This window comes from Pristiophorus japonicus, chromosome 13 (genome assembly GCF_044704955.1).
Source record: "Pristiophorus japonicus isolate sPriJap1 chromosome 13, sPriJap1.hap1, whole genome shotgun sequence".
NCBI lineage: Eukaryota > Metazoa > Chordata > Chondrichthyes > Pristiophoridae > Pristiophorus > Pristiophorus japonicus.
Genome location: NC_091989.1, coordinates 34,148,580 through 34,173,624, shown reverse-complemented (window position 1 = coordinate 34,173,624; position 25,045 = coordinate 34,148,580). Strand labels below are relative to the sequence as shown.

At 45.7% G+C, this 25,045-nt stretch overlaps 1 protein-coding gene across 3 annotated transcripts in view; it reads left to right on the top strand.

Moving 5' to 3' along the window:
• The window catches only part of magi2a (membrane associated guanylate kinase, WW and PDZ domain containing 2a), a 1,034,101-nt gene that overhangs the window by 950,673 nt on the left and 58,383 nt on the right, over positions 1-25,045 (top strand). For all 3 annotated transcript variants that reach the window (XM_070897360.1, XM_070897359.1, XM_070897358.1), the window contains one exon: positions 5,577-5,822. In XM_070897360.1, the coding sequence (XP_070753461.1) occupies positions 5,577-5,822 (246 nt within the window). The remainder of the gene's footprint in view (positions 1-5,576; positions 5,823-25,045) is intronic.

Below are 25,045 nucleotides of genomic sequence, written 5' to 3'. Positions count from 1 at the left end.
TTAGGGATTAAATCCCAACTTTTAATAACTTTCAAATTCACTCACCATCATCAGCATACTTTGCTATTTCATAGAATCTTACAGCACAGGAGGTCATTCAGCCCATTGTATCTTTGCCAGCTCTTTGAAAGAGCTACACAATTAGTTGCACTCTCCTCTTTCCCCATAGACCTGCATTTTTTTCCTTTTCAAGTATATATCCAATTCCTTTTTGAAAGTTACTATTGAATCTGCTTCCACCATTCTTTCAGGCAGGGCATTCCAGATCATAACTTGATGCATAAACAAAACCTTCTCATCTCCCCTCCGGTTCTTTTGCCAGGATTCTGGTGCAGGTTGCTATATAAAGCAGTGTGGCAACATGAGCAGAATCGTTTTATATTGAGAGACCTAGGTGAAGGACAATACCAATTGTACAGGGTCAAGGTTGAAAGAAAGTATGAGAAAAGAATAGGTAAATTAAATACTAATTAGACAGCATCAAACTTGGATATTAAAGGGCAGAGATTCCATAGCGTTGTTTCACCTGCAGAAGTGTGCTGGAATAAAACTTCTCCCTGCTACTTCGACCTGCCACTGACCCTATCCCAGGGATGAGGCTATTTGAATAATGATCTATCCACTATTCGGCCCTGGGAGCGGAGCAGACTCGAGGGGCCGAATGGCCGACTCCTGCTTCTATTTCTCCTATTTCTTACGTACCCACAAATCCCTCTCCTGTGCTGTGTTTTCTAGAATAATATTATTTAGCTTATATTGCCACTATTTATTATCCTCTCCCTGTCCTATGGCCTTGTATTGGTCCATATTATAAACACCCACCACTCATCAGGCAATCTCCTCAATTCATCCAGAGCCTACATATTTCTTTAGCCTGTTCCCTGTTGTTTGCAATCTCTTCCAGTATGGCATCATCTACAAGCTGTTTCTGTCGCCACTTCCAAGTCATTTACATAAATTATAAACAGATATAAACTCAGGCAACAGTTCCAGCACTGATTTGCATATTTTGCAGTGGCCCCACTGCTGGACCACTGGGCATTATGGAATTGAAGTATTAGTGGAGCATATGTTAGGTTTTTTGCCAGGAGCGGGAGAACCAGGTGTTCATAAAGACCATCATGGCATTTTCTGTTTGTTTTTAGCACAGTGAACAAAATAGCCTTAGCATTTATGTTGCACCATATGAAGCCATTTCATCCTCAACAACACCCCCCAGTCGAATTTTGATGTCCTGGTACAACAGCACACATGAAGTGGATATAATTTATATTGTTAACATGTATTTAGTGGCATAAAGTGGTGCTTTGTGCCATTACATAAAATAGAAATAGATTTGAGACCCAATGCATTGGCTTGCATGTTAGCACATTTAAAACAGTAAAATGGATCATCCAAAACCTGAAATTACGGTTCATTATAATCGGAATGTGTTAAAGGGCCTGAATTTGCGGCCCCGTACGAAGTGCACATGTGCCCTTAGTGCATGCGTCTAAACCCGGAACTTGCAATCTGTCATGAATTCTCTTGACAGGTCGCACGTATCCGGAGGAAAAGGGCCTCCACGGGCTATTTGCCCAACTCCTGCCCAGCAAATGTTCTTCAAATTCTTACGTCTGTTTACCAGCGTAAGAGTTTTAAAAAATAGAAAAATGAAATGTTAGCACTCATTCATATATTAGAAACCCCGTCTGTTAAGGTAAGTTTATTTTTTGCCTTGTTAAAACATTTTTTTTTAATTTGTGTAAAATATTTAATTAAATTGTATTTTAATGAATTTTAAATATGTAATGTGTTTTTTTATTTATTGAATGTGTTTGTGTGTTTTTGGGGTATTCCCATTCATACTTATGTCAGCTCTGTTGGATCGGCCCGCGGGAAGCCTCCGACCGCAAATTCTGGGCCATTATTATTGGTCTAGGGAGCAGAGTGCTTGCCTGCCCTGTCGGTCAAAAAATGGTGCAAGATGTCTTAACAAAGAAAAGGAGAGAAAATACAAAATACTTCTGCAAAAGAACACTGGCTTAAGGAGAATAATAATAAGATTCAATCTGCACGTGTGAACCTGAGCTTCCGGTTGCTTGCCGCTTTAATTCTCCATCCCACTCTGATCTCTCCGCCCTCGGCCTTCTACAAGGTTCCATTGAAGTCCAACGCAAGCTTGAAGAACTATACCTCATCTTTGTAGTAGACACTTTACAGCCTTCTGACCTTAGCATTGAGTTTGGCAACTTCAGATCTTTATCACGGCTCCCATTCTTTCTTGGACATTCTGTAACTATTTACACCTCCTCTGGACCCATCTTTTGTTTCCATGTTTGTCCCATTATTACCTCCTTTTGCCATGCATCATCACCCCTTTGTCATTTAATCATTCCTGCCTGCTACCCTATCATAGACCTTTCCCTTTTCGAAGTGATTATTTGCAACAACTTTTTTTGCATCCTTCTGTGCATGTGCCCCCTTTTTGCGTCTGCGCGCTCGATCTGGTTGCGCATGCGCAGTGCGATATACGAGGAAGCCGGAAGTGCGGCCGAACCATGAGTCGCGTAGAGCTTATTGCCACTGGAGCTGCTTCTAGGGCTTTTGGGTTATTTCCAGAACATTTGCCTAGAATATTGCTGTGATTATTTACACAAACATTTTTGTGGCCTTCTGAAAGAGAGAAAAAATCGGAGGTGGGGGAGAGAGAGAGAAACTGGGGCAGAGAGAGAGACGGTGGAGAGAGAGAGACTGGGGAGTGTGAGAGACTGGGGAGGGAGGGAGTGAGAGAGAGAGACTGGGACTGGGGGGAGAGGGAGTGAGACACTGAGGAAAGTGTGAGAGACTGGGTGGGGGGAGTGAGAGTGGGGGCAGAGAGAGAGAGAGAGAGAGACTGGGGAGAGAGTAAGAACCGAGGAGGGAGAGAGAGGCTGGGGTCAGAGAGAGAGAGACTGGGGTCAGAGAGAGAGAGTGGGATAGAGAGAGAGAGACGGGGAGAGGAAGAGAGAGACTGGGGGGAGAGGAAGAGATTGGGGGGAGAGAGAGACTGGAGTGGAGAGATCAGAGGGAGAGAGAGAGGGAATTCAGGGAAGACGGATCACCTTCTTCCAACCCCACCCCCTTTACACCCACACCACGTTCTCCCTCTCCTCCTACACCTGGTTGATTTCTCGGAAAGCTCGGTGCATATGTGACAAGTGACATTGGAGCGGACGAAATCTGGAAGTCACGACATTGTCACACAATGGGCCGAAATGGCCTCCTTTCGTGCTGTTAATTTCTCTGATTCTATGATTCATTTCATACCCAATAAACTTGATAACAATCCAGGACCCACATGCAATGTCCCATCTATGGGCTGGGTGGGGGGAGGGTGAAGAGCATAAGGTCAGGAACTTGTTGGGGGAAGAAGGTCATAAATCCATGGGGGAGGAATTTGCGGGGGGGGGGCGGTATTGCGGGGGGAAGGACAGGCACTTGGGTGGAGGGGAGAAAGTCAGAAACTTGAGGGGCAGAAGGTCGTAACTTGGGCTTGGGTGTGGGGGGAGAGATCAGGCACTTGAGCAGTGGCATGTTTGGGGGGTGGGAGAAGGTCTTAACCTGTGAGAGTAAGCCCTGCCTTTTCCAAGTGAGCTCTCTTCTATCTGGAGTCGGCAGTCAAAGTATCTCGAATTACATTTTGCAAAGTCACTGATTACGTGGGCAGGGCGATTCTAATTAGACGTTCCAGAGAAACTGCTGGGTGTGTCTTATCCTCCAAGAGGAACAATTAACAATCAGGTTTTGTGATCAAGGGGACCCAATCAGAGCTTTTCGGTGTTACAAATAAGCGCGTCCTTCCCTTTTGTTCTCTTGCTGCCTGCCTCCCTTTTTTCCTGGCTCTATATTTACTTAAAAGTGGTTAATTGCTATGATCTTCCAGTTCAGATAAACAGTCATTGACCTGAAAAATTGGGCTGGATTTTCCCAGGCCCCACCCGCACGGTGCGGGGGGGGACCAGGGAGACAGTGGGAAACCCGGAATTTAAATCTCCCGGAACTCCACACCGTGCCTGCGATGTGAAGGGCGGGTTCCCCACCTTGACAGGCTGACTTCCAGTTGTGCGGGGTCACGGACAAGGAGGCCACAGCACAAGGTAAGCATTGGGCCCAGGATGGAGAGGAGAGGGGTGGGGGGTTGGTGCAAAGGCAGTGGGAGGCTCCCACCCTCTAAGGGCTGGGGGCAATCCAATCCCCGAGGTGGGGGTGTCCGATCCCTGACTCTGGCCAGGGGCGGGGGGGGGGTGGTTGAGATCGATTAGGAAGCACCTGCTCCTCCCGGCCCACAAGGATTGCTCCACGAGGCTGAGGCTGAGGCTGCCTTGTTACAGCCACCAGAAATTCTGTGCTCGGGATCCCCGGCCACCTGTAGTAAAAACAGGTTAAAGTAGTCTTCAGGCCTCATTATAATATTTAAATTGCCAACCCGCCTCCTGGCAGCAGGTTGGCAGCCCCCCCCACCACTGAAAATTCCAGCTATTAACTCTGTTTCTCACCACAGATGCTGCCTGACCTGCTGAGTGTTTCAAGCATTGTGTTTTTATTTCAGATTTCCAGCATCCGCAGTATTTTGCTTTTGTAAATAATGAGATGGTTCACTTCTAATGGTGCCCACATTCTGCAGTTTGTGTGGAGTCTACAGATGAAGTACTCGATTTCTAATTAAATCCAATCTGATTACACTAGTGGTTCAGATCAATTTGACCTATCATCAGTATTGACGTGTTGATTCATGGATTTAGTGCTGTCAGTCTCTATCAGTTTTAAGTGAAACCTATTGAGTGAAGTTACAGCTCTAGTGTTAGAAGACTGGACTTCCAACTCAGTGAGTCATTAATTTTAATCTATAAACTATAAAATGGGGTGAGAAAGTTAGCAGTGAAAAGAACCAAATCACAATTTATTTACAAATTCTCTTATTTTTGAGCTCTGCACAATCTATATGCGCCATGCACCATCCTCCAGCTGAAGAGACAGGCTCTTACACTGGGTAATTTTCCTACTGATTTATATTCCTCTGATAACATGTATTTTACAGCAAACAAAGTTTATTTACAAAGTCTATTCAAAAAGAGTCATTATGAACTTCTGCAAACAGAACTCATGCATGACTGAAACTGCAGCAACTTCTCTCGGTAAAAGCACAGTGATTTCTCCAGCAAACTGCAGTCAGTAGAGGATAGTTACATATTACAAATGGATTATTTCTCCAGCAAATTGTAACGAATGGAGGATAGTTATATACAAACCATGTGCGTAAAATCAATCTCCGTCACAGGCGTGATTGATGGGGGAATTACCCACTCATCTCCATTCTGGCCCGGAATAGTGGTGTCAGTATATGCAGCTTCACAAAGATATATAATGTGTTTGGTCGAGTCCAAGGGAGGGGCTAAGCATTTTATGGGTTTTATCTCCAAGTGTGGCTTCCCCACGGGGATCATTGTGAAGTTAACCTTAGTGCTCCATCTGTGTATAGTTTACATTTTTTTTTATTCTACTTTTCTTTTCAGTCATTGAAGATTTGAATGTACGACATATATTTTGTTTTTCAGGGGGGCCATGTTCTGAAAATGGACGAAGTCCAGGATCAGTATCTACGCAACATAGTTCTCCTAGAAGTGATTTTGCTGGTTACCCTAATAGCACACAAGCCCCTCCCAGTGGTTCCTCACCGGCAGAGAGTTCGGTCAGTCATAGCATGCAAGCAAATGATGTTGTTATACATCGTAAAGAAAGCGAGGGCTTTGGCTTCGTGATCATTAGTTCATTAAATAGGCCAGAAACAGGTGCACAAATGGGTAAGTAAGAACATTTGTTTTTAATTCCTGTGTGATGTTTTCCTCTTCTTAATGCTGTATTAATGACTTTCACTTATGTGTAGATAATCATAACCTCCTCTTGCTCACATACACTCACACCAGACAGCAAAAGAAAAAGCACCTTACTGAAAATCTGAGAGTTATAGCCACTGTCATACAAGTTGGCCAAATAGAGCTTTTTTCACCACTAGAATCTCGTCGTCAACCAAGATGAGGAGAAACTTCTTCACTCAGAGAATTGTGAACCTGTGGAATTCTCTACCACAGAAAGTTGTTGAGGCCAGTTCGTTAGATATATTCGAAAGGGAGTTAGATGTGGCCCTTACGGCTAAAGGGATCAAGAGGTATGGAGAGAAAGCAGGAATGGGGTACTGAAGTTGCATGATCAGCCATGATCATATTGAATGGTGGTGCAGGCTCGAAGGGCCGAATGGCACACTCCTGCACCTACTTTCTATGTTTCTATGTCCCAGAAGTATAGCAATAGAATAATCTTCAAGTTATAGTTTAATCAGAAAAATTGTGGATACATTTCTACCAATAGTTAAATCAGGCATTATTTGGATTAAACACAAAAGCAAAACAACTTAGTTAGATTAACGGTAATAATTATAAAAATAATCATTTGTACTCAACAAAATCAGCTTTATTGATTTAATTAGTCAATAAGAAGGCATGTATTAATCAAAAGATTTATTACACCGGTGACTTTTGCCACTATAATGAAACACACCTTCAATTTTCTTATCATTAGATTCTGTTTTATAGGGCCCAAGTTTCCACACGAAAAAAAACGGGTGCCCCTCCGAGCTGGGCGCCCGTTTTTCGCGCCTAAAACAGCGCCTAAAAAAAAACGTGCTATTCTCGAGCGCCCTGCAGCTCTTGTCTGCCTGGCGCGGCGTGCAGGGGGGCGGAGCCTACACTCGTGCCAATTTTGTAAGTGGGAGGGGGCGGGTACTATTTAAATTAGTTTTTTTCCTGCCGGCAACGCTGCGCATGCGCGTTGGAGTGTTCGCGCACGCGCAGTGTGAAGGAAACATTGGCACTCGGCCATTTTTGTAGTTCTTTGTAGCTGTTTAATTTTTGAACATTTTTTAATAAAAGCACATTGCCATCAGCACATCAGCACTGAGGCTTCTTGCAGCAGTGAGAAAGCCTCAGAAAGTTGAGGCAGCCGTTTCCCTCCCCACCCCCGCCCGCCGTCGGGAACGCACTGAACGGCTCTTCCCCCCACCCCCCCCTCCCACCCCCGCGGGAACGCACTGAACGGCTCTCCCCCCCCCCCCTCCTGCCCCAGCGGAAACGCACTGAACGGCTCTCCCCCGCACCCGCAGGAACGCACTGAACGGCTCTCCCCCCTCCCCCCCCTCCCGCCCCGGCGGGAACGCACTGAACGGCTCTCACCCCCCCTCCCGTCCCGGCGGGAATGCACTGAACGGCTCTCCCGCCCCCCGCGGGAATGCACTGAATGGCTCTCCACCCCCCTCCCGCCCCCACGGGAACGAACGATGGCTGAAGCACTTTCACACAGGTAGGAAGATGGTTTATTTAATCTTTTCTTTGCTTATAAATGTTTATTCAGGTTGGATTTATTTATATAATATTTGTAGAAGTATAAATAAGAATTTATTGTAGAATTTAATGACTTCCCTCCCCCCCCCCACTTCGTTCTGGACGCCTAATTTGTAACCTGCGCCTGATTTTTTAATGTGTAGAACAGGTTTTTTCAGTTCTACAAAAATCTTCACTTGCTCCATTCTACTTTAGTTTGGAGTACGTTTTCACTGTGGAAACTTTGAAATCAGGCGTCAGTGGCCGGACACGCCCCCTTTTGAAGAAAAAAATCTGTTCCAAAGTAGAACTGTTCTACCTCACTAGAACTGCAGAAAAAAAAATGTGGAGAATTGCGATTTCTAAGATAGTTCGTTCTCCACCAGTTGCTCCTAAAAATCAGGCGCAAATCATGTGGAAACTTGGGCCCATAATGTTTTTGAATAGGAACGATTAGCAATTGCAATGCAATGTTCTCAGTCAATATATACAGGTGATATTAAAGTATTGTTACCTTCGATATGAATGCCATTGTGATGTAATTAATTTTTCACATTTGACAAACTTTTTTTCCTTTTTAATTAAAAATAAAGCCTCTCTATTGTTCTCCTATTATTTTTCCTCCTTGGTTTCTTTTTGGGCTAAGCCACTTGGCCAAGTGGATAACTAGCTCCCAGAACTCCATCAATATTGCTCTGGAGCAGCCATTATAATGTGAGCAAGAGTATCAACTTATCCTCTGATTTTTCCTCAAAAGGAACCGTCCAGCTACTCCATCCCATCATTATTAGTCAGCATTCCAGCACTGCCTTGCTACCACCAACACATTGCATCATCATGCTACCTCTTATGAAGAGCAAGCTAATTCGTTTGGCCTAGGATGTTATTAACTGACAAAGCAGCAACTTTATCTGGTGCAATGGGGGATCCTTCATCTTTCTTGCTCCTAATTGGGAAGAGGAGTGTGAGATATACTTGAGAGTAGGAGAAGGCATACAAAAACAAGTGCGTAATCACCGGACTGATTCCCGGGATGGTGGGACTGACCTATCAAGAAAGACTGGATCAACTGGGCTTGTATTCACTGGAGATCAGAAGAGTGAGAGGGGACCTCATAGAAACGTTTAAAATTCTGACGGGTTTGGACAGGTTGGATGCAGGAAGAATGTTCCCAATGTTGGGGAAGTCCAGAACCAGGGGTCACAGTCTAAGGATAAGGGGTAAGCCATTTAGGACCGAGATGAGGAGAAACTTCTTCACCCAGAGAGTGGTGAACCTGTGGAATTCTCTACCACAGAAAGTAGTTGAGGCCAATTCACTAAATATATTCAAAAGGGAGTTAGATGAAGTCCTTACTACTCGGGGGATCAAGGGGTATGGCGAGAAAGCAGGAAGGGGGTACTGAAGTTTCATGTTCAGCCATGAACTCATTGAATGGGCTAGAAGGGCTGAATGGCCTGCTCCTGCACCTATTTTCTATGTTTCTATGTAAGTAGCTAATTTGAGAGCAACGCAGAACTGCAGTGAACTTGAAAGCCCACTCCCAACCTGTAAACCATCCCGATTAAGAGAGAGTAGTCCGTACTTCAGTGATTAAACCAGGACTGGCAGTGGTACCTCACTGAAGCAAAAGTAGTTAAGGGACACTCATCCTCTGATTTTTCTCTCGTGGGAAAGAACCCAGCCACTATAGCCCACCACCACCACTATCCTACTGCCAACATACTGCACCATTACCCCATCCCCTGTGATGAGTAAGCTAATTAGTTTGTACTAAGATATCAATTAATTGATTAGCTTTCTTTGGTATTGTTGAGGCACCAGAATCTTTCTTCTTGTATTTGGGGAAAGTTGCATGCCAACATCTCTCGGAGTAGAATGAGAAGGTTTTAGAAAATAAGTGACAAGTAACCAAAGAGCAACTGTTAACCTGCAAACCCACTTCCAACCTGTAAGCCAGGCTAAATGAGAGATTACTCTGTCGTGGATCATGAATTCAAGACTGACGATTATAGTTCCCTGGACACTCCAAGCACTAAGGAGAACTTACATGCATATCTCACATATGACTACAGATTGAACCTCACCTTTGTTTGAATTCAAACCATATATATGAAAGTATAAACCAAGGAATCTACCCTTGTGACAGCGAAACATATTTGAACACCTTGCTGCTATTTTTCCAAGAGGTCTTAATGCTGATTTTTTGTATGAATAATTTATTCCTGCTCATATTTAATGTAGTATTTAATGCGATTTTCTCTTGTCATGAGTGAAGGTATTTGGATTAATGCCATTTCATTCTATAGTTTTTCATCTTTAAATATCATTATTTTTATATCTCCTTTTCCTCTGCTCCATTTTTCTCCAGTCTCTGACCGTATTGCTTCTGTCAGTCGGGAGCACACAGCCAGTTTCAGTTAATAGAAGATACACTTATTCAGTGACTCCACGTTCATTATTAGTGTTCACTGCTACAGGGCATTGGAATATTCTGCTTTCGCAAGAGATTGTTCCTTTTGCATACTGATGCAATCTAACTATAGCTGGTGTCTCTGAGACTTAAAACACACGACTAGCTGGTGTGCAATAATGCTGTGCAGGCTAAATTTTATTTCTTATTTATTTTATTAACTAGTGTCAGCATCAGAGTGTGTGGTGTGAGTCTGTTACACAACATGTACACCCAGGGGAAAGATTTCTACTGTTCACTATTTGTAATGAAATAGCACATACATTCTCTAAATTCATGTTTATAATTTTATTACAGATATAGAATCTTTTTCTCAATTACTGGTTTGTGAGAATTGGGGATTTGCTGTTACTATCATGTAATGCTTTAAGTCCTATTTGAATCTTGGACCAATGCTGCCATTCTGAGTTGACATAATAATGGCTGCAATTTATTTTTTAAAAACTGTTATTATGGATCCTTTATCCCAACAAATGAGGACACTGGATGTTGTTTGGTATTTCCAAGGAGCTCATTATTCACTTGAAAATGATCAGCGGAAGAAGACTAACTCAATAGCTGTTGCCATCTGTAGCCATTCCTAACATTTCAGCTGAAATATACCACCAGCAGCATAGATATCATCATCATGTCCCTGTCAGTTAGATGAAGCCAGCTAGATTTACAATAGCTGAAATAGATCTAAATATCTTGCTGCTCAATGATGCTGTGGACAGTAAAGGCATCAATTTAGTACAGGAAAAATAGTTACATTATTTCTATTTGATGTCAAATAATTTACTTGAATTTATGTGAACAAGAAGGAAAATCATTTGCTCTCTTTTTTTAGTATTAAATTAATTGGTGTCAGACCGTAGAGTTCGAGTATCACTTGTAGTATGTCTGCCACAGAGAGCTGTAGTTTGATTATTGATTAGCAATCTAATTTAGGTATTAAAAACTTTCAGCTGCATCTGTACAGCAGGCCCTCTAATGTAACCTGTATGTCCACTATCTGCTTTTGGCAGTCAGTATTTTGAGGGCACTGTCCACACAATCAAATATAAAAAAACAGCACAACCAGGCCCCTTCCCCCAAGTCCCACTCTGAGCATATTTGGGGAAGAAGAGATGGGACAAGGCAAGAGCAGCACCCTTTTGGGAGTACCATCACCACATGGACTGAGTGGTTCAAGAAGGCGGCCATCCACCACTTTCTCAAGGGCAATTAAGGATGGGCAATAAATGCTGGCCTTGTCGGCGACACCCACATCCCAGAAACTAATTTTTAAAAAGGGAGAATTTGTGAGCAGCACTTTGAGGGGCGAGAGAGAGGGGAAAGGACAGAAACTACGCTTTAGGGAAAGAAGGAGAGAAACCAGGCACAGTGCTTTGAGGGAAGGGGGACTGGTTGGAATGCCAGCTCGTGGAGGGCAGAAGCCTAGAATAGTGTTATGGAGGAAGGTGAGGGAAGGGGGAAAGCTGGAAGCAGCACTTGAGAGGAAGTGAAAACCCATAGAAACTCGGTGTAGTGCTTTGAGGGCAGAGAGAGAGGAGAGCCAGGAGTAGTTCTTTTTTGGAGGGTGGGGGGGCATTATAGAGAGAAGAGAAATTGGGAGCAGCACTTTGGAGGAGGAAAGCACCAGCAATACTGGCAGAAGGAAAGGAAAGAGTGACGGCATTAACTGAGGAAAGGAAGCAGAATGCAAATAATAATTAGGGGTGACAGGAAGGGCAATGCAGCATAAACTGTCATGGAAGAAGTGTCGGCTTGAAGTTGGGTGAGAAGATAGTAACTGCTTCAACTGAGGTGGGGATGTTCAAGGGGATAAAGCAAGCGAGCTTGAATTGAGTGGGGGAAGAGTGATACAGCTTGAGGCAGACAGAGGGAGGAGTAGAATTGAGGGGCAGATGAAGAAAAGTGGCAGCATTAACGTAATGGGTTGGAGAGAGAAAAAATGTGCTATATTTTCCTTTAAATCACCACCTCTTTTCAGGCAATTTTGAGGATCTAAAAAGAGAAAAATGGGGCAGTAAGGCCTACTGCTTCATCTGCCACTATACAACTGCATACAATCTTGCCTCTGAAAAAAACACCGTTCTCCATTAACACTGGCCTGGAGCACATCCCAGTGCATTTAAATGCAGATGTGTGAAAGTGATCAGCATTCCTGCTCCATTTCTCCCGCCTTCTGCCTCAAATTGACCCAAATTAAAACTGCCATAAATTTAAGTGAAGATATGGGCAGCATTTCGGCAACCCTGAGACAGGTGTCCCATTTTGTTTGCTGGAGCTGAAGATTTCTAATGTCTCCAGAGGTTATGTCAACACTTTATCTGACTTTTGGATTGGGCTCATGGATTTCCCAATAGCAATCCCTCAGTTCGTTTTGAAGAGGAGGAGGATATATAGGAGGCTACATTAGAGGCACTCAGAGTGAGGTACCAAAGAGGGGCGTGTTTATTTGCAAGACCAGAAGCTCTGATTGCTCCCCTTGGATGACAAGTTCTTCTTGCTGATTGGTCCCCTTGGAGGACAAGACACACCCAGCAGTTTCTCTGAAATGTGTAATTAGATCCTCCCTGCCTACGTAATCAATTACTTTGCAAAGTGTAATTGGAGCCATTCTGACTGTCTACTCACTCCCGACAGAACAGAGCTTACTTGGAACAGACAGGGCACACCCTCGTGGGTTACCTTCTCCCATCAGCAAACAAGTTCCTGCCCCCATTGCCCAAGTTCCTGACCTCCTCCTCCAGACCCCCCCCCCCACCCCGCTGCAGTTCCTGACCTACCCCGCCCATGTTTCTGACCTCCCTCCCCACCCGAATTCCTGATCTTCTCCTCCTGCCCAAGCTCCCGACCTTCTCCCCGCCACCCCGGTTTCCTTATCTTCTTCCCCTGCCCAAGTTCCTGACCACATTCCCCTCCTCCTCCCCCTGCCCAAGACCGGAAGAACGTGGTGCGGGTGTAAAGGGAGTGGGGTTGTAAGAACGTGATCCGTTTTACCATCTGGATCACATTCTCACTCTCATCCCCCAACCCCCCCGCTTTATACCTGGATTACGTTCTTCCCCCATCCCCACTGTGCTCTCCATATTCTCCCACCCCCACCATGGAGTTCCTGACCTCATCTCCCTTCCCCTCCCTCTCTGATTCCCTCTCTCTCCCTCCAATTCCCTCTCCCTCAGATTCCCTCTTTCTCTCCCCCTCTTTCCTTCCGATTCATTCTCTCTCTCTCCGATTCCCTTTCCCCCCCTCTCCCCTCTAATTCCCTCTCTCCCTCCAATTCTCTCTCTCTCCCCCTCCGATTCCTCCTCACTCCCACCTCCGATTCCCTTTCTCTCCACCTCCCTCTCGCTCTGATTCCCTCTCTCCCACTCTAATTCCTTCTCTCTCCACCCCCACCGATTCCCTCTCTCTCATCCCCTCCAATTCCCTCCCTCTTCCCGCCCCCCCCTCTCTCTCTAATTCCCCCTGTCTTGTCGATTCCCTCGCTCCTTCCCACCCTCTCCCCCTCCTGATTCCCTCCCACTCTTCCCCTCCCCCCCCGATTCCCTCTCTCTCAGATTCCCTTTCTCCCTACCTCTCTGTCCCCTTTGATTCCTTCTCTCTCCCCTTTCAATGTTCTCTTCTCTCTCTCTCTCTCTCTTCCCCCCCCCCCCCCCCCACCCCCAGGGTCAAGCAGGGCTGCATCATCGCGCCAATCTTCTCGATCTTCCTCGCTGCAATGCTCACCTCACGCTCAACAAGCTCCCCGCTGGAGTGGAACTAATCTATAGAACCAGTGGGAACCTGTTCAATCTTCATCGCCTCCAGGCTAGATCCAAGACTGTCCCATCCTCTGTCGTCGAACTACAGCTTGCGTCTCTGCACCTTCAGAGGCTGAACTCCAAGCCATTGTCAACATCTTCCCACCTACACTAAACATCCGTAAGACAAAGGTCCTCCACCAACCTGACCCCGCCACACAGCACTGCCCCCCAGTCATTAAGACCCATAACTCGGCCTTGGACAACATGGACCACTTTCCATACCTATTTATCAGCAAGGGCAGACATCGACGACGAGTTCAACACCGTCTCCAGTGTGACAGCGCAGCCTTCGGTCGCCTGCGGAAGAGATTGTTCGAAGATCAGGCCCTCAAATCTGGCACCAAGCTTATGTTCTACAGGGCTGCAGTGATACCTGTATGGCTCAGAGGCGTGGACCATATACAGTAGACATCTCAAATCACTGGAGAAATACCACCAATGATGTCTTCGCAAGATCCTGCAAATCCCTGGGAGGATAGATGCACCAACCAGTGTTCTCGATCAGGCCAACATCTCCGGCATCGAAGCACTGACCACACTCGACCAGCTCCGTTGGGCGAGCCACATTGTTCGCATGCCCGACACAAGACTCCTAAAGCAAGCGCTCTACTCGGAACTCCTGCACGGCAAGCGAGCCCCAGGTGGACAGAGGCAACATTTCAAGGACACCCTCAAGGCCTCCTTGATAAAGTGCAACATCCCCACCGACACCTAGGAATCCCTGGCCAAAGACCGCCCTAAGTGGAGGAAGAGCATCCAGGAGGATGCTGCGCATCGAGTCTCGTCGCCAAGAGCATGCAGAAAACCAGCACAGGCAGCGGAAGGAGATTGCGGCAAACCAGTCCCACCCACCCTTTCCTCCCATCTGTGACAGAGACTGTAATTCCCATATTGGACTGTTCAGTCACCTGAGAACTCACTTTTAGAGTGAATTTTGAGGGACTGCCTATGATGATGTTGATGAAACAAAGAGAGAGACTGGCAGGATTCCCACAGGTGCAAGGAGCAATTGACAGAAAGCATGTGGCATTCAAAACCCCATATGAGAACCCCTTTGGTTTCATGAATAGGTAAGGCTTTCGTTCCATTGATGGGCAGCTACTATGAAATGGCAGTCACCTATAATGCGCATTATGGCTAACGCTTGGTTCATGTAATCTCCTGGAATGGTTTTGATTGCCTGGGGGGGTGGTTGGGTCAGAGAGGAATTTTAGAATATTTTTTTCCCTATTGGTCCAGGAGGTTTTTTTTCTGTTTTATTTTGCCTCTCCCAGGATATTACATAGCTGTGGGGTGGGCATGAAGGAGGGGTTGGGGGGAGGGAAGGAGTGTTTAGCCATGATGGTCGAGCCATCGTACTGTGGGATAAGCTTGATGGACCAGCTGCTCTTTTTCTGCCCGACAATTTTGTATGTTCGTATTAATGCCTGCTCCTGAGGAAATTTCACCACGCGACAATCTACCATACCAGCCCTGCTGACTCATAGCCATGTATCCGTATGGTTGATTGGTGATCAAGGCAACCCTGCAGTCATGGCTTGTGACTCTATTAAGACTTCCGCAGACTTAAAGAGTAAAAAGATATAATGGGACCTGTGGGACTATTAGAAGTGTTCAAGCAGACTATAGGCATTCTAAAATGTCGATAAACCTAGTGGAGCCTAGCAATACTAAACAGCCAGAGACTCCAGAATTATTGTAGCTGCTACACACCACATAATAATGCTGTGAAAAGGGACTTACTGATTCTGGAAGCTGAAGGGACTGATGATGAAGATGATCAGAACAGAACTTGCTCCCCACAGAGTAATGTTGTTGCTCAGGAAGAAGGGGATGTGGAACAGAAGAGCCAGCAGCCAGAGAAAGGAGGAGACAACTTACAGCCCAGTGCTTTCAATGAATAAAAGCTGACAAACCAAATGAAGTCGTCTTATACCTGCCTGGTCTTGCTCGCTCCACTCACAAAGTATTTAAAAGACTTCTGCCTATTTCTTTCATAAGACAGGAAGTAAAATTTTACATGGCATCATCAACTCCCCTTGTTTATGTTTCCTACATTCACTTCTTACTCCCCTCATTAAATTTGCAATACTCCTTGAATATCTCCTTCCTAGGGCTAGAATTTCCTCACACATCGTCCATTTACCGCCCAGTTACCACCTGTTTTGGAGAAAAATGTAAAATACCAGCCAGTACCGCCCGTTTCATCTCCCGATTAGTGCCGGCGGTAATTTGGGCCTACCATTACCATCGGCGTTGCTGCACATCGCTCGCCCATGTTTCCCGTCCAAAAATCGATCAAAATTCCCCTGCAGAGCAAATTTCCACAAAAATGTTGTTTTACCACCCGATACCGCCAGTTATCGTTCAGGATCGAAACCGCCCATTTTTTAGATACTTACCTTACTTGGGCCCAGCGTTATGCCTCCATTTTGTTTTTTTTTCTCTGTGGGAGAAATGGCTGCATTTTTAGTTTATCTTTCACTCCCAATGTATATTGAAGGAGGACAAGAAGAAACAGGAACATTTGATGAGAAACAAACGATAATCAGTCAGCCCAGCAATCTCGAGGCCTCATAGAAAATATTGCAATTGAGGTTTAAATTTCTGGCTTCCTCAAATTGTTTTCTGTCTCTCGTTTTATTTTGCAGTGCTTTCAAACAAGTATTATTCCCTTGAAATCTTACAGAAACCCTCCCTTGCTTTTGCAGGGTTCCCAACTGTTGCCATTCACTCACAATTCAGAGAACATTAGTGTCTCCATTGGTAAAATATTTCCCCCGAATTTGCAGGGGTTCAGCTGACTAAAATTTATTCCATTTTTTAAATCTGCCCTTAATAAAGATGAGTTACTACCATGCACTCCCCTCTATACACAGATCTCATTCAACAGCTCCTCTCTCAGATTGACAACACCTCTGCACTTTCAAAATGTCCAGCACTCTCTGTTCTCTGCGCCTGCACAGGGTCACCCTTGACCCCGAAATCGCAGGAGAATGCCCGCGCATGCGCAGAGAAGAAAAAAATGCGCTTTTTCCAGGGGCGCTGCTTGCGTTTAATAAGGCAAACAGATCGCTGACTTTTGGGTCCTTTGCCACCGCCTGCTTCGGCCCGCTACCGCAACGCATCGCCACCGCCGAGACTCAACCACAGAAAATCACGGGAGCGCGCAGCAGCGGTATTCTGGCGGTTCAAAAGACGCAACTGCCGGAATACCGTTAAGGATCCGGCGGCATCGGGGAAATTCTACCTCATAGTCTATTAACATATATTTAAGCAAGAAAAAACCTCTTTCTTTTAAGCAAACCTACTTACAATGTTTTTGTCATTCCTGATCCCCATCATCTGTTTCCGTATAGAGCTAGTTTATCATTCTATCCTTTTCAGGGCATTCCATCTTTCAATACAGTCTGAGAGTCCAGAGGAATCAAGAATAGGTTTCGCAGGTTATGGGTCATCCTTTTAATCAGGTTCCAATTGACAGCAGATATGCACGGTTCCACAGGAAGCAATCCTCATACTTTGTGATGTCATGCCTCCTCCAAATGAGCCTTTCACTAACTTGGTTCCCTCCTATAGTGTGTGGCGGATGAGGAATGACGAAAAATATTTACGTAGTTAGGGTCATCTTCAATTTTCAAATGATATGCATCCTCACATACCAGGCTCCCACCCATATATTCCCACACGATTTGAAGGAATATTATTTTTGGATGGGAGGGGTTAGTGTTACAGTGTGAATTAGTTTCAACTTAGCTTCAGGTGAAAGCAAACTGGGGCAATGGTGCAGATGGTAGAGCTTTGTATGATGTGGGAATAGAGCATGTATAGCACTGTCTATTTACAATGTCATAATGACATTTTCATATTTATGCTCAGCACACAGTTTTTCCTATCAGCTAAATATAATTCTACAGTATGTAGAGGATGCATATCATTCAAAGAATGGAGAAGACCTACTCAGCAGGCAATCTAGTTTGGTACATACAAGTGTCCCTCAATAACATTGGAATGTCATATTAGGCATGCATGAGACTGGTTTTTATTTTTATTTGAACATGTTCTCGCTAGTGTCTAGAACTACTACTAAAGCAAAATACTGCAGATTCTGGAAATCTGAAATAAAAACAGAAAATGATGGAAATACTTAGCAGGTCAAGCAGCATCGGTGGAGGGAGAAACAGAGTTAACGTTTCAGGTCGATGACTTTTCGTCGGAACTGGAAAAGATTAAAGATATAACAGATTTTAAGCAAGTACCAGAGGGAGGAGAGGAAAGAACAAAATGGAAGGTCTGTGATTGGGTGGAAGGCAGGAGTTGCCTGACTGGCTGAATATTTCCAGCATTTTCTGTTTGTATGTCAGTAGGAAATATTCTTTTCTGTTAGCAAAAGCAATTTGAATTGAAATAATGCACTCTGCAAACTTGCAGCTGATTGGAGAATAATGGGAATAGGGCTGTAAACTTTTAAGTTACCTCTGCACAACACAATAGGGTAAAAATGAGCTTGAGCCCATTTTCAGGCCCACTTACATATTTGGGACAAACTGTTGACGCATGACGGCCCCCACAAGCTGCTCGCCCCATGAGAAAAGGTCATTTGGGACTTTGGCAGCAGCCCTTCAGTAAGTTCCATGAGGGGTTTGAAGTGGACAGCAGGGGAGGGGGAAATCGATCGCCAGGACTATGGAATTCATTATTTTTAAAATTTTTGTTGGTGGTCACAGGGGCTGCTGAAGAATCCTCAGCGGGGCAGGCCACACGCCTGCCATGCTCATCGTGGACTAAATTCTCAAGGGATCCTTTAACAGGCATTAGGCCCCTAATTTACATATTCTACTTGGGACACCTAAAAATGAGCTTCACGAATTTGGCAGTGGGACCGACACCTATGCAGAGATTGGGCATAGGCCATCCTACTGCTAAGTCGGTATGTTTTGGGTCTGTTTTATGTCCAAAATTGGGCACAATGCATATTAACTTCTACCCCAATAGGGTAAAAATTAGTTTGGGTCTAGCTTTGAGCTCAGACCAGTCACTGTACGGGCAGCGTGCTCCTAAACCAAGAGGCCTGAGGTTCAATGGAAATGGCTTCTCGGGCCTCCTCAACATACTCGAGGCAAGCTGCCAACATTGGTCTCACCTCCACTGCTAACTGGACAAAGGGAAGACGTCAATTTCGGGCTGTCTACCTTGCCTGGACGCATACCAATTTCTACCCTATTGTTTTGTGAGGGTGACAAATCTTTACATGACCTCTATAAAATCTGCTGATTTATTGCTACATTATATTTTTAAAATTATGATTAGTAACAATTTCCAATGATTTAAATTACTTGTCTATCTGAAACAGTGGTTATGATATAGCCCCAATTTGCCCAGGATGCCTCATGAGAGGCCTGCACAGTTAACTATGTTTGCATTGTGCTGGTTGCTGCAATACAACATGGTTGATGTGTATCTGCGGAAGTTGAGCTCCTCAACTCATTAATCTGCATGCTTTCATGCCATCACTCTGAGTCGCAAAGCTTTCCAACTACATTGTACATGTGACTGGAAAGCTGAACAGCAAAGCTGAAAAATTCCACAAATGTTTTGCTGTCAGCTAAGATTAGGCTTGAGTCTCGACCAGATATATAAAAGCTGAACATGGCTTGGAGCATGCGTTGAAAAAACCCATCATTTGGACTATTGTTAAAGCTATATTGGTTAAAAACTCAGAAAATTAAATCAGACTTTTTACCAATTTTAATATCAGTGAGTTGGTGTTTACAGTGAAAAAACTTATATTCCAGATCATTTTTTTCCAATGGCTGCTTACTCAATAAGTGCCAGGGTAACGAGGGCACTGAATTTATCCTGTAGTGTCACTGCTGATTTTTCTCCCCCACCCCCTCCCCCCAAGAACTTCTATTTTCATAACAGGTGTAAGCATTCAAAGGTGTCAACATTGCCCCAAAGTGGAGAGGGCAGCAGAAGCAGTGCCGCAAAAAAGTCGATGCCGGAGTGCTTAAGGACCCAGCTAAGAGAGCCCTATACAGCCAGCGCCTCACAGCTAACCTGGCGTGCCTTATCGACCCAGAGTCGCAGAATGCCCACAGCGCTTGGTCCGCCCTCCAGGCCTCCATAACCAGTGCCTGCAAGGAGACACTCGGTCACTCGACCAGGAAACATCAGTATTGGTTTGAAGAGAATAATCAGGAGATCCAAGAGCTAATAAATCGCAAACGCAGGGCATTTCTGAGCCTTAAGCAACAACCCAACTCCGGAGCAGCAAAGCAGCATTACAGACTACTCAAGGCTGAGGTCCAACAAAAAACCCGGGACCTAAAGAACAGGTGGATGGAGAAAGCACAGGAGATGCAGCAGCTGGCCGACAACCATGATGTGCGAGGATTCTTCATCGCAGTCAAGGCCACCTACGGGCCAAACACCCAAGGCCCCACCCCACTGCTGGCCAAGAACGGGGAAACACTCATCAAGGACACCGAGGCGGTCAGAGCCCGCTGGAAGGAGCACTTCGAAGATCTCCTCAATCGAGACTCTGCCTTTGACTCGAGTGTTCTCGACTCCATCCCACAGCATGCGACCCGCCACCACCTCAGTGAGACCCCAACACTGCATGAGGTAGAAAAAGCCATAAGACAGCTTAAAAACAACAAGGTTATGGGTGCGGACGGAATCCCTGCTGAGGCATTGAAGTATGGCGGAGAGGCACTGCTGGCACGTATACACGACCACATCTCTCTCATCTGGAGGGAGGAGAGCATGCCGGGAGATCTCAGAGATGCAGTGATCGTGACCATCTTTTAAAAAGGGGACAAGTCCGACTGCGGCAACTACAGAGGAATCTCCCTGCTATCAGCCACTGGGAAAGTCGTCGCTAGAGTACTCCTCAACCATCTTCTTCCCATGGCCGAGGAGCTCCTCCCAGAGTCACAGTGCGGATTTCGTCCCCTACGGGGCACAACGGACATGGTTTTTGCAACGCGGCAGCTACAGGAAAAATGCAGGGAGCAGAGCCAGCCCTTCTACATGGCCGCCTTTGACCTTACAAAGACTTTGACACTGTCAACCGCGTGGGTCTACGGAGCCTCCGTTTCGGATGCCCCCAAATGTTCGTCACCATCTTCCGCCTGCTTCACGACAACATGCAGGCCGTGATCCTTACCAATGGATCCATCACAGACCCAATCCACGTCAGGACCGGGGGTCAAACAGGGCTGCGCCATCACCCCAACCCTCTTCTCAATCTTTCTCGCCGCCATGCTCCACCTCACAGTCAACAAGCTCCCCGCTGGAATGGAACTAAACTACATAACCTGTGGGAACCTGTTCAACCTGCGCTGTCTCCAGGCCAGGTCCAAGACCACCCCAACCTCTGTCGTCGAGCTACAGTACACGGATGACACCTGCGTCTGCGCACTTAGAGACTGAACTCCAGGACATAGTCAACATATTTGCTGAGGCGTACAAAAGTATGGCCCTTGCGTTCAACATCGGTAAGACAAAGATCCTCCAACAGTCTGTCCTCACTGCACAGCACTGCTCCCCAGTCATCAAGATCCACGGCGCAGCCCTGGACACCGTGGACCACTTCCCATATCTCGGGAGCCTCCTATCAACAAGAGCAGGCATCGACGACGAAATCCAACACCGCCTCCAGTGTGCCAGTGCAGCCTTCGGCCACCTGAGGAAAAGAGTGTTTGAAGACCAGGCTCTCAAAACTGCCACCAAGCTCATGGTCTACAGGGCTGTAGTAATACCCATCCTCCTGTATGGCTCAGAGACATGGACAATGTACAGCAGACACCTCAAGTTGCTGGAGAAATATCACCAACGATGTCTCCGCAAGATCCTACAAATCCCCTGGGAGGACAGGCGCACCAACATCAGCGTCCTCGTCCAGGCTAACGTCCCTAGCATTGAAGCGCTGACCACACTCGATCAGCTCCGCTGGGCAGGCCACATAGTTTGCATGGCAGACACGAGACTCCCAAAGTAAGTGCTCTACTCGGAGCTCCTTCATGGCAAACGAGCCAAAGGTGGGCAGCGGAAACGCTACAAGGACACGCTCAAAGCCTTTCTGATAAAGTGGGACATCCCCACTGACACCTGGGAGTCCTTGGCACAAGACCGACCTAAGTGGAGGAAGTGCATCCGGGAGGGTGCTGAGCACCTCGAGTCTCAACGCCGAGAGCATGCAGAAATCAAGCGCAGGCAGCAGAAAGAGCATGCGGCAAACCAGTCCCACCCACCCCTTCCCTCAACGACTATCTGTCCCACCTGTGACAGAGTCTGTGGCTCTCGTATTGGACTGTTCAGCCACCAAAGATCTCACCTCAGGCGTGGAAGCAAGTCTTCCTCGATTCCGAGGGACTGTCGATGATGAAGCATTCCAAGAGCATAATTTTTAAAAATTGATTTTTCTCTTTGTAAACTCAACCATGACCCCGTGATGCCCCCCCCCCACCCCACCCCCACACACACCCCACACCAGGTGGCTGCAGCTTCTATCCCGGGCCGAAATCCACCCCCATTCCCCCCCCCACCCCCCCCTCCGCCCCCGGTGCCTGCTGCTTCTCGCCCCCGGTGCCATATCTTCAGCTCCACTAAAACAATGGCGTCGTCTCTGCACCGATTTTCTCTTCTCTGCACTGATTTTCTAGTGCAGGTAAGGTTTTACAGAATGGTGCCATTTTTGAAAAAATCCTACTTGGCCAAACTCGCTTAAATGGCCAGAAATGGGGCAGCCGGCACCTCCAGTGACGTAAAAAAATCGGGAACTAAAAAAATCGGCCGTAAGTAGTTTAGGATGGCGCAGAAACTTTGGCGAAACTTGCAGATTTTAGTCTGCTCAAAAAAAAACAGCGTAGCCAAAATAACGGCACAGAAATGTGGCGAGAATTTAGCCCTATGTTCTTATTTCATTCTAATTGAGGCTCTATTGAATGCATCCATTAGAGTTCCTCCTTATATATAGTGTTGTGATTTGTTGGCTATTAATAATGCAAAAATAATGAATAACTATTAATCAGCCCACAACAATCTAACAAGTCATTTTAATGGCTTTCATTCCATAAGTTATTTGTTTCCAAGAGAAGCTTCATGTTCCTCCAGTACAAATTTCTCCTGTTATTGACAATTCCGTGGCACAGGGTTTATTGCATGTGCTTTGAGCTGACAATGCCTGACAATGTACTTAAATGAAAGATTAGTCAGTAATGTATACTCCAAGTTCAACTCCAGCTGTTTCCCCTGACTGGGGAGTCTAGAACTAGGGATCACGTTCTCAGAATAAGGGGTCAGCCATTTAGGACTGAGATGTGGAGACATTTCTTCATTCAAATGGTTCTGAATCTTTGGAATTCTTGACCCCAGAGGGCTGTGGATGCTGAGTCATTGAGTATATTCAAGACGGAGATCAATAGATTTTTGGACACTAAGAGAATAAAGGAATAGGGCGGGAAATAAGTAAACTGAATTTCTGTAGAGATATGCAGTGCCACCCCTCAGCATTGGCACTGTCACCAATTTGGGGGCCCTGTCAGTGCATCAGCATTTTCTGACTAAATTAATTGCAGACAGGACCACTGTCCCCCCAGTCCTGCTCCTATCTGAGTCCGGCAGTTACTGTACCGGAGCAGATCTGTCTCTTCCCTCAACGTTACTACTGGACCTAATTGCAGAGTTTACTGCCTCTCTGTGCAGAAGGAGGGAGCTCTCACAAGAACAAGAGTTCCTGCTGAAAATATGGAGAGGCAAAGTATAGAGAGGCCACAGTGCCTGCCATTATAGCTAACTGTGGCATTGAGGGGACAGAAGTACCCAGTCCAGTGTATTCGCTGCTGGACTCAGATAGCAGCAGGACTGAATGGGTAGGGGTTATGAAAGATGGTAATGAAAGGAGAAAATGGATAGCAATGAAAGAGAACCATGGATAAATGGATTTCAAGGAGGGGGGAAATGAGGAAATGGATGACAATGAAAGGAGGGAAATAGATAGCAATTGAAGGGGGAAATGGATGCAATGAAGGGGAGAGAGATTGAGCAAGTAGTTGGTAATGAAGGCAACGGAAATGTATGGCAACAGAAGGATGGGGAACATGGATGGGAATGAAGGGGCAGAAGTTGGGAGCAGTGCTTTGGTGGGGAAGAATGGAGTAGTTGGGAGCAGCAGAGGAGTGGGTAGGAATAAAAGTGCCACTGAAAGGGATTGAGAAGTGAGAGTGCCAGCCTGAACTGGTGAATGGAAGAGTGCCAGCTGAATTAGGAGAGAAGTGCCAGATGGAACTAAAGTGTGCTCAGTGAACTGGCTCCAAACATGACATTGGCAGCTTGGATGTAGGAGAATGACTACTGAACTACCTGTTGGATAAGTGATGGTCTGGTTGGTCTGCTGAAAATCCAAATATCACTTTGTTTTTCCTTTTTTTTTAATTAATAATCTACTTATGAAGCAAAATAGTGCATAAAATTAACCAGAATACATTCTCCTTCATGCAAAAATTCATAATTTTCTACAGCACATGCCCTTGGATGCTCCCCTCGAATTGGACCGTTAATTGTGTGCCTTCATATATATATATTAATGATATAGACAAAGGAATTGAATGTAATATCTCCCAAGTTTGCAGATAACACTAAGCTGGGTGGCAGTGTGAGCTGTGAGGAGGATGCTAAGAGGCTGCAGGATGACTTGGGCAGGTTAGGTGAGTGAGCAAATGCATGGCAGATGCAGTATAATGTGGATAAGTGTGAGGTTATCCACTTTGGTGGCAAAAACAGGAAGGCAGATTATTATCTGAATGGTGACAGATTAGTAAAAGAGGAGGTGCAATGAGACCTGGGTGTCATGGTACATCAGTCATTGAAAGTAGGCATGCAGGTACAGCAGGCAGTAAAGAAAGCAAATGGCATGTTGGCCTTCTTAGCGGGAGGATTTGAGTATAGGAGCAGGGAGGTCTTACTGCAGTTGTACAGGGCCTTGGTGAGACCACACCTTGAGTATTGTGTGCAGTTTTGGTCTCCTAATCTGAGGAAGGACATTCTTGCTATTGAAGGGAGTGTAGCGAAGGTTCACCAGACTGATTCCCGGGATGGCAGGACTGATAGATGAAGAAAGACTGGATCGACTAGGCTTATATTCACTGGAATTTGGAAGAATGAGAAGGGATCTCATAGAAACATATAAAATTCTGACGGGATTGGACAGGTTAGATGCAGGAAGAATGTTCCCGATGTTGGGGAAGTCCAGAACCAGAGGTCACAGTCTAAGGATAAGGGGTAAGCCATCTAGGACCAAGATGAGGAGAAACTTTTTCACCCAGATAATTGTGCACCTATGCAATTCTCTACCACAGAAAGTTGTTGAGTCCAGTTCA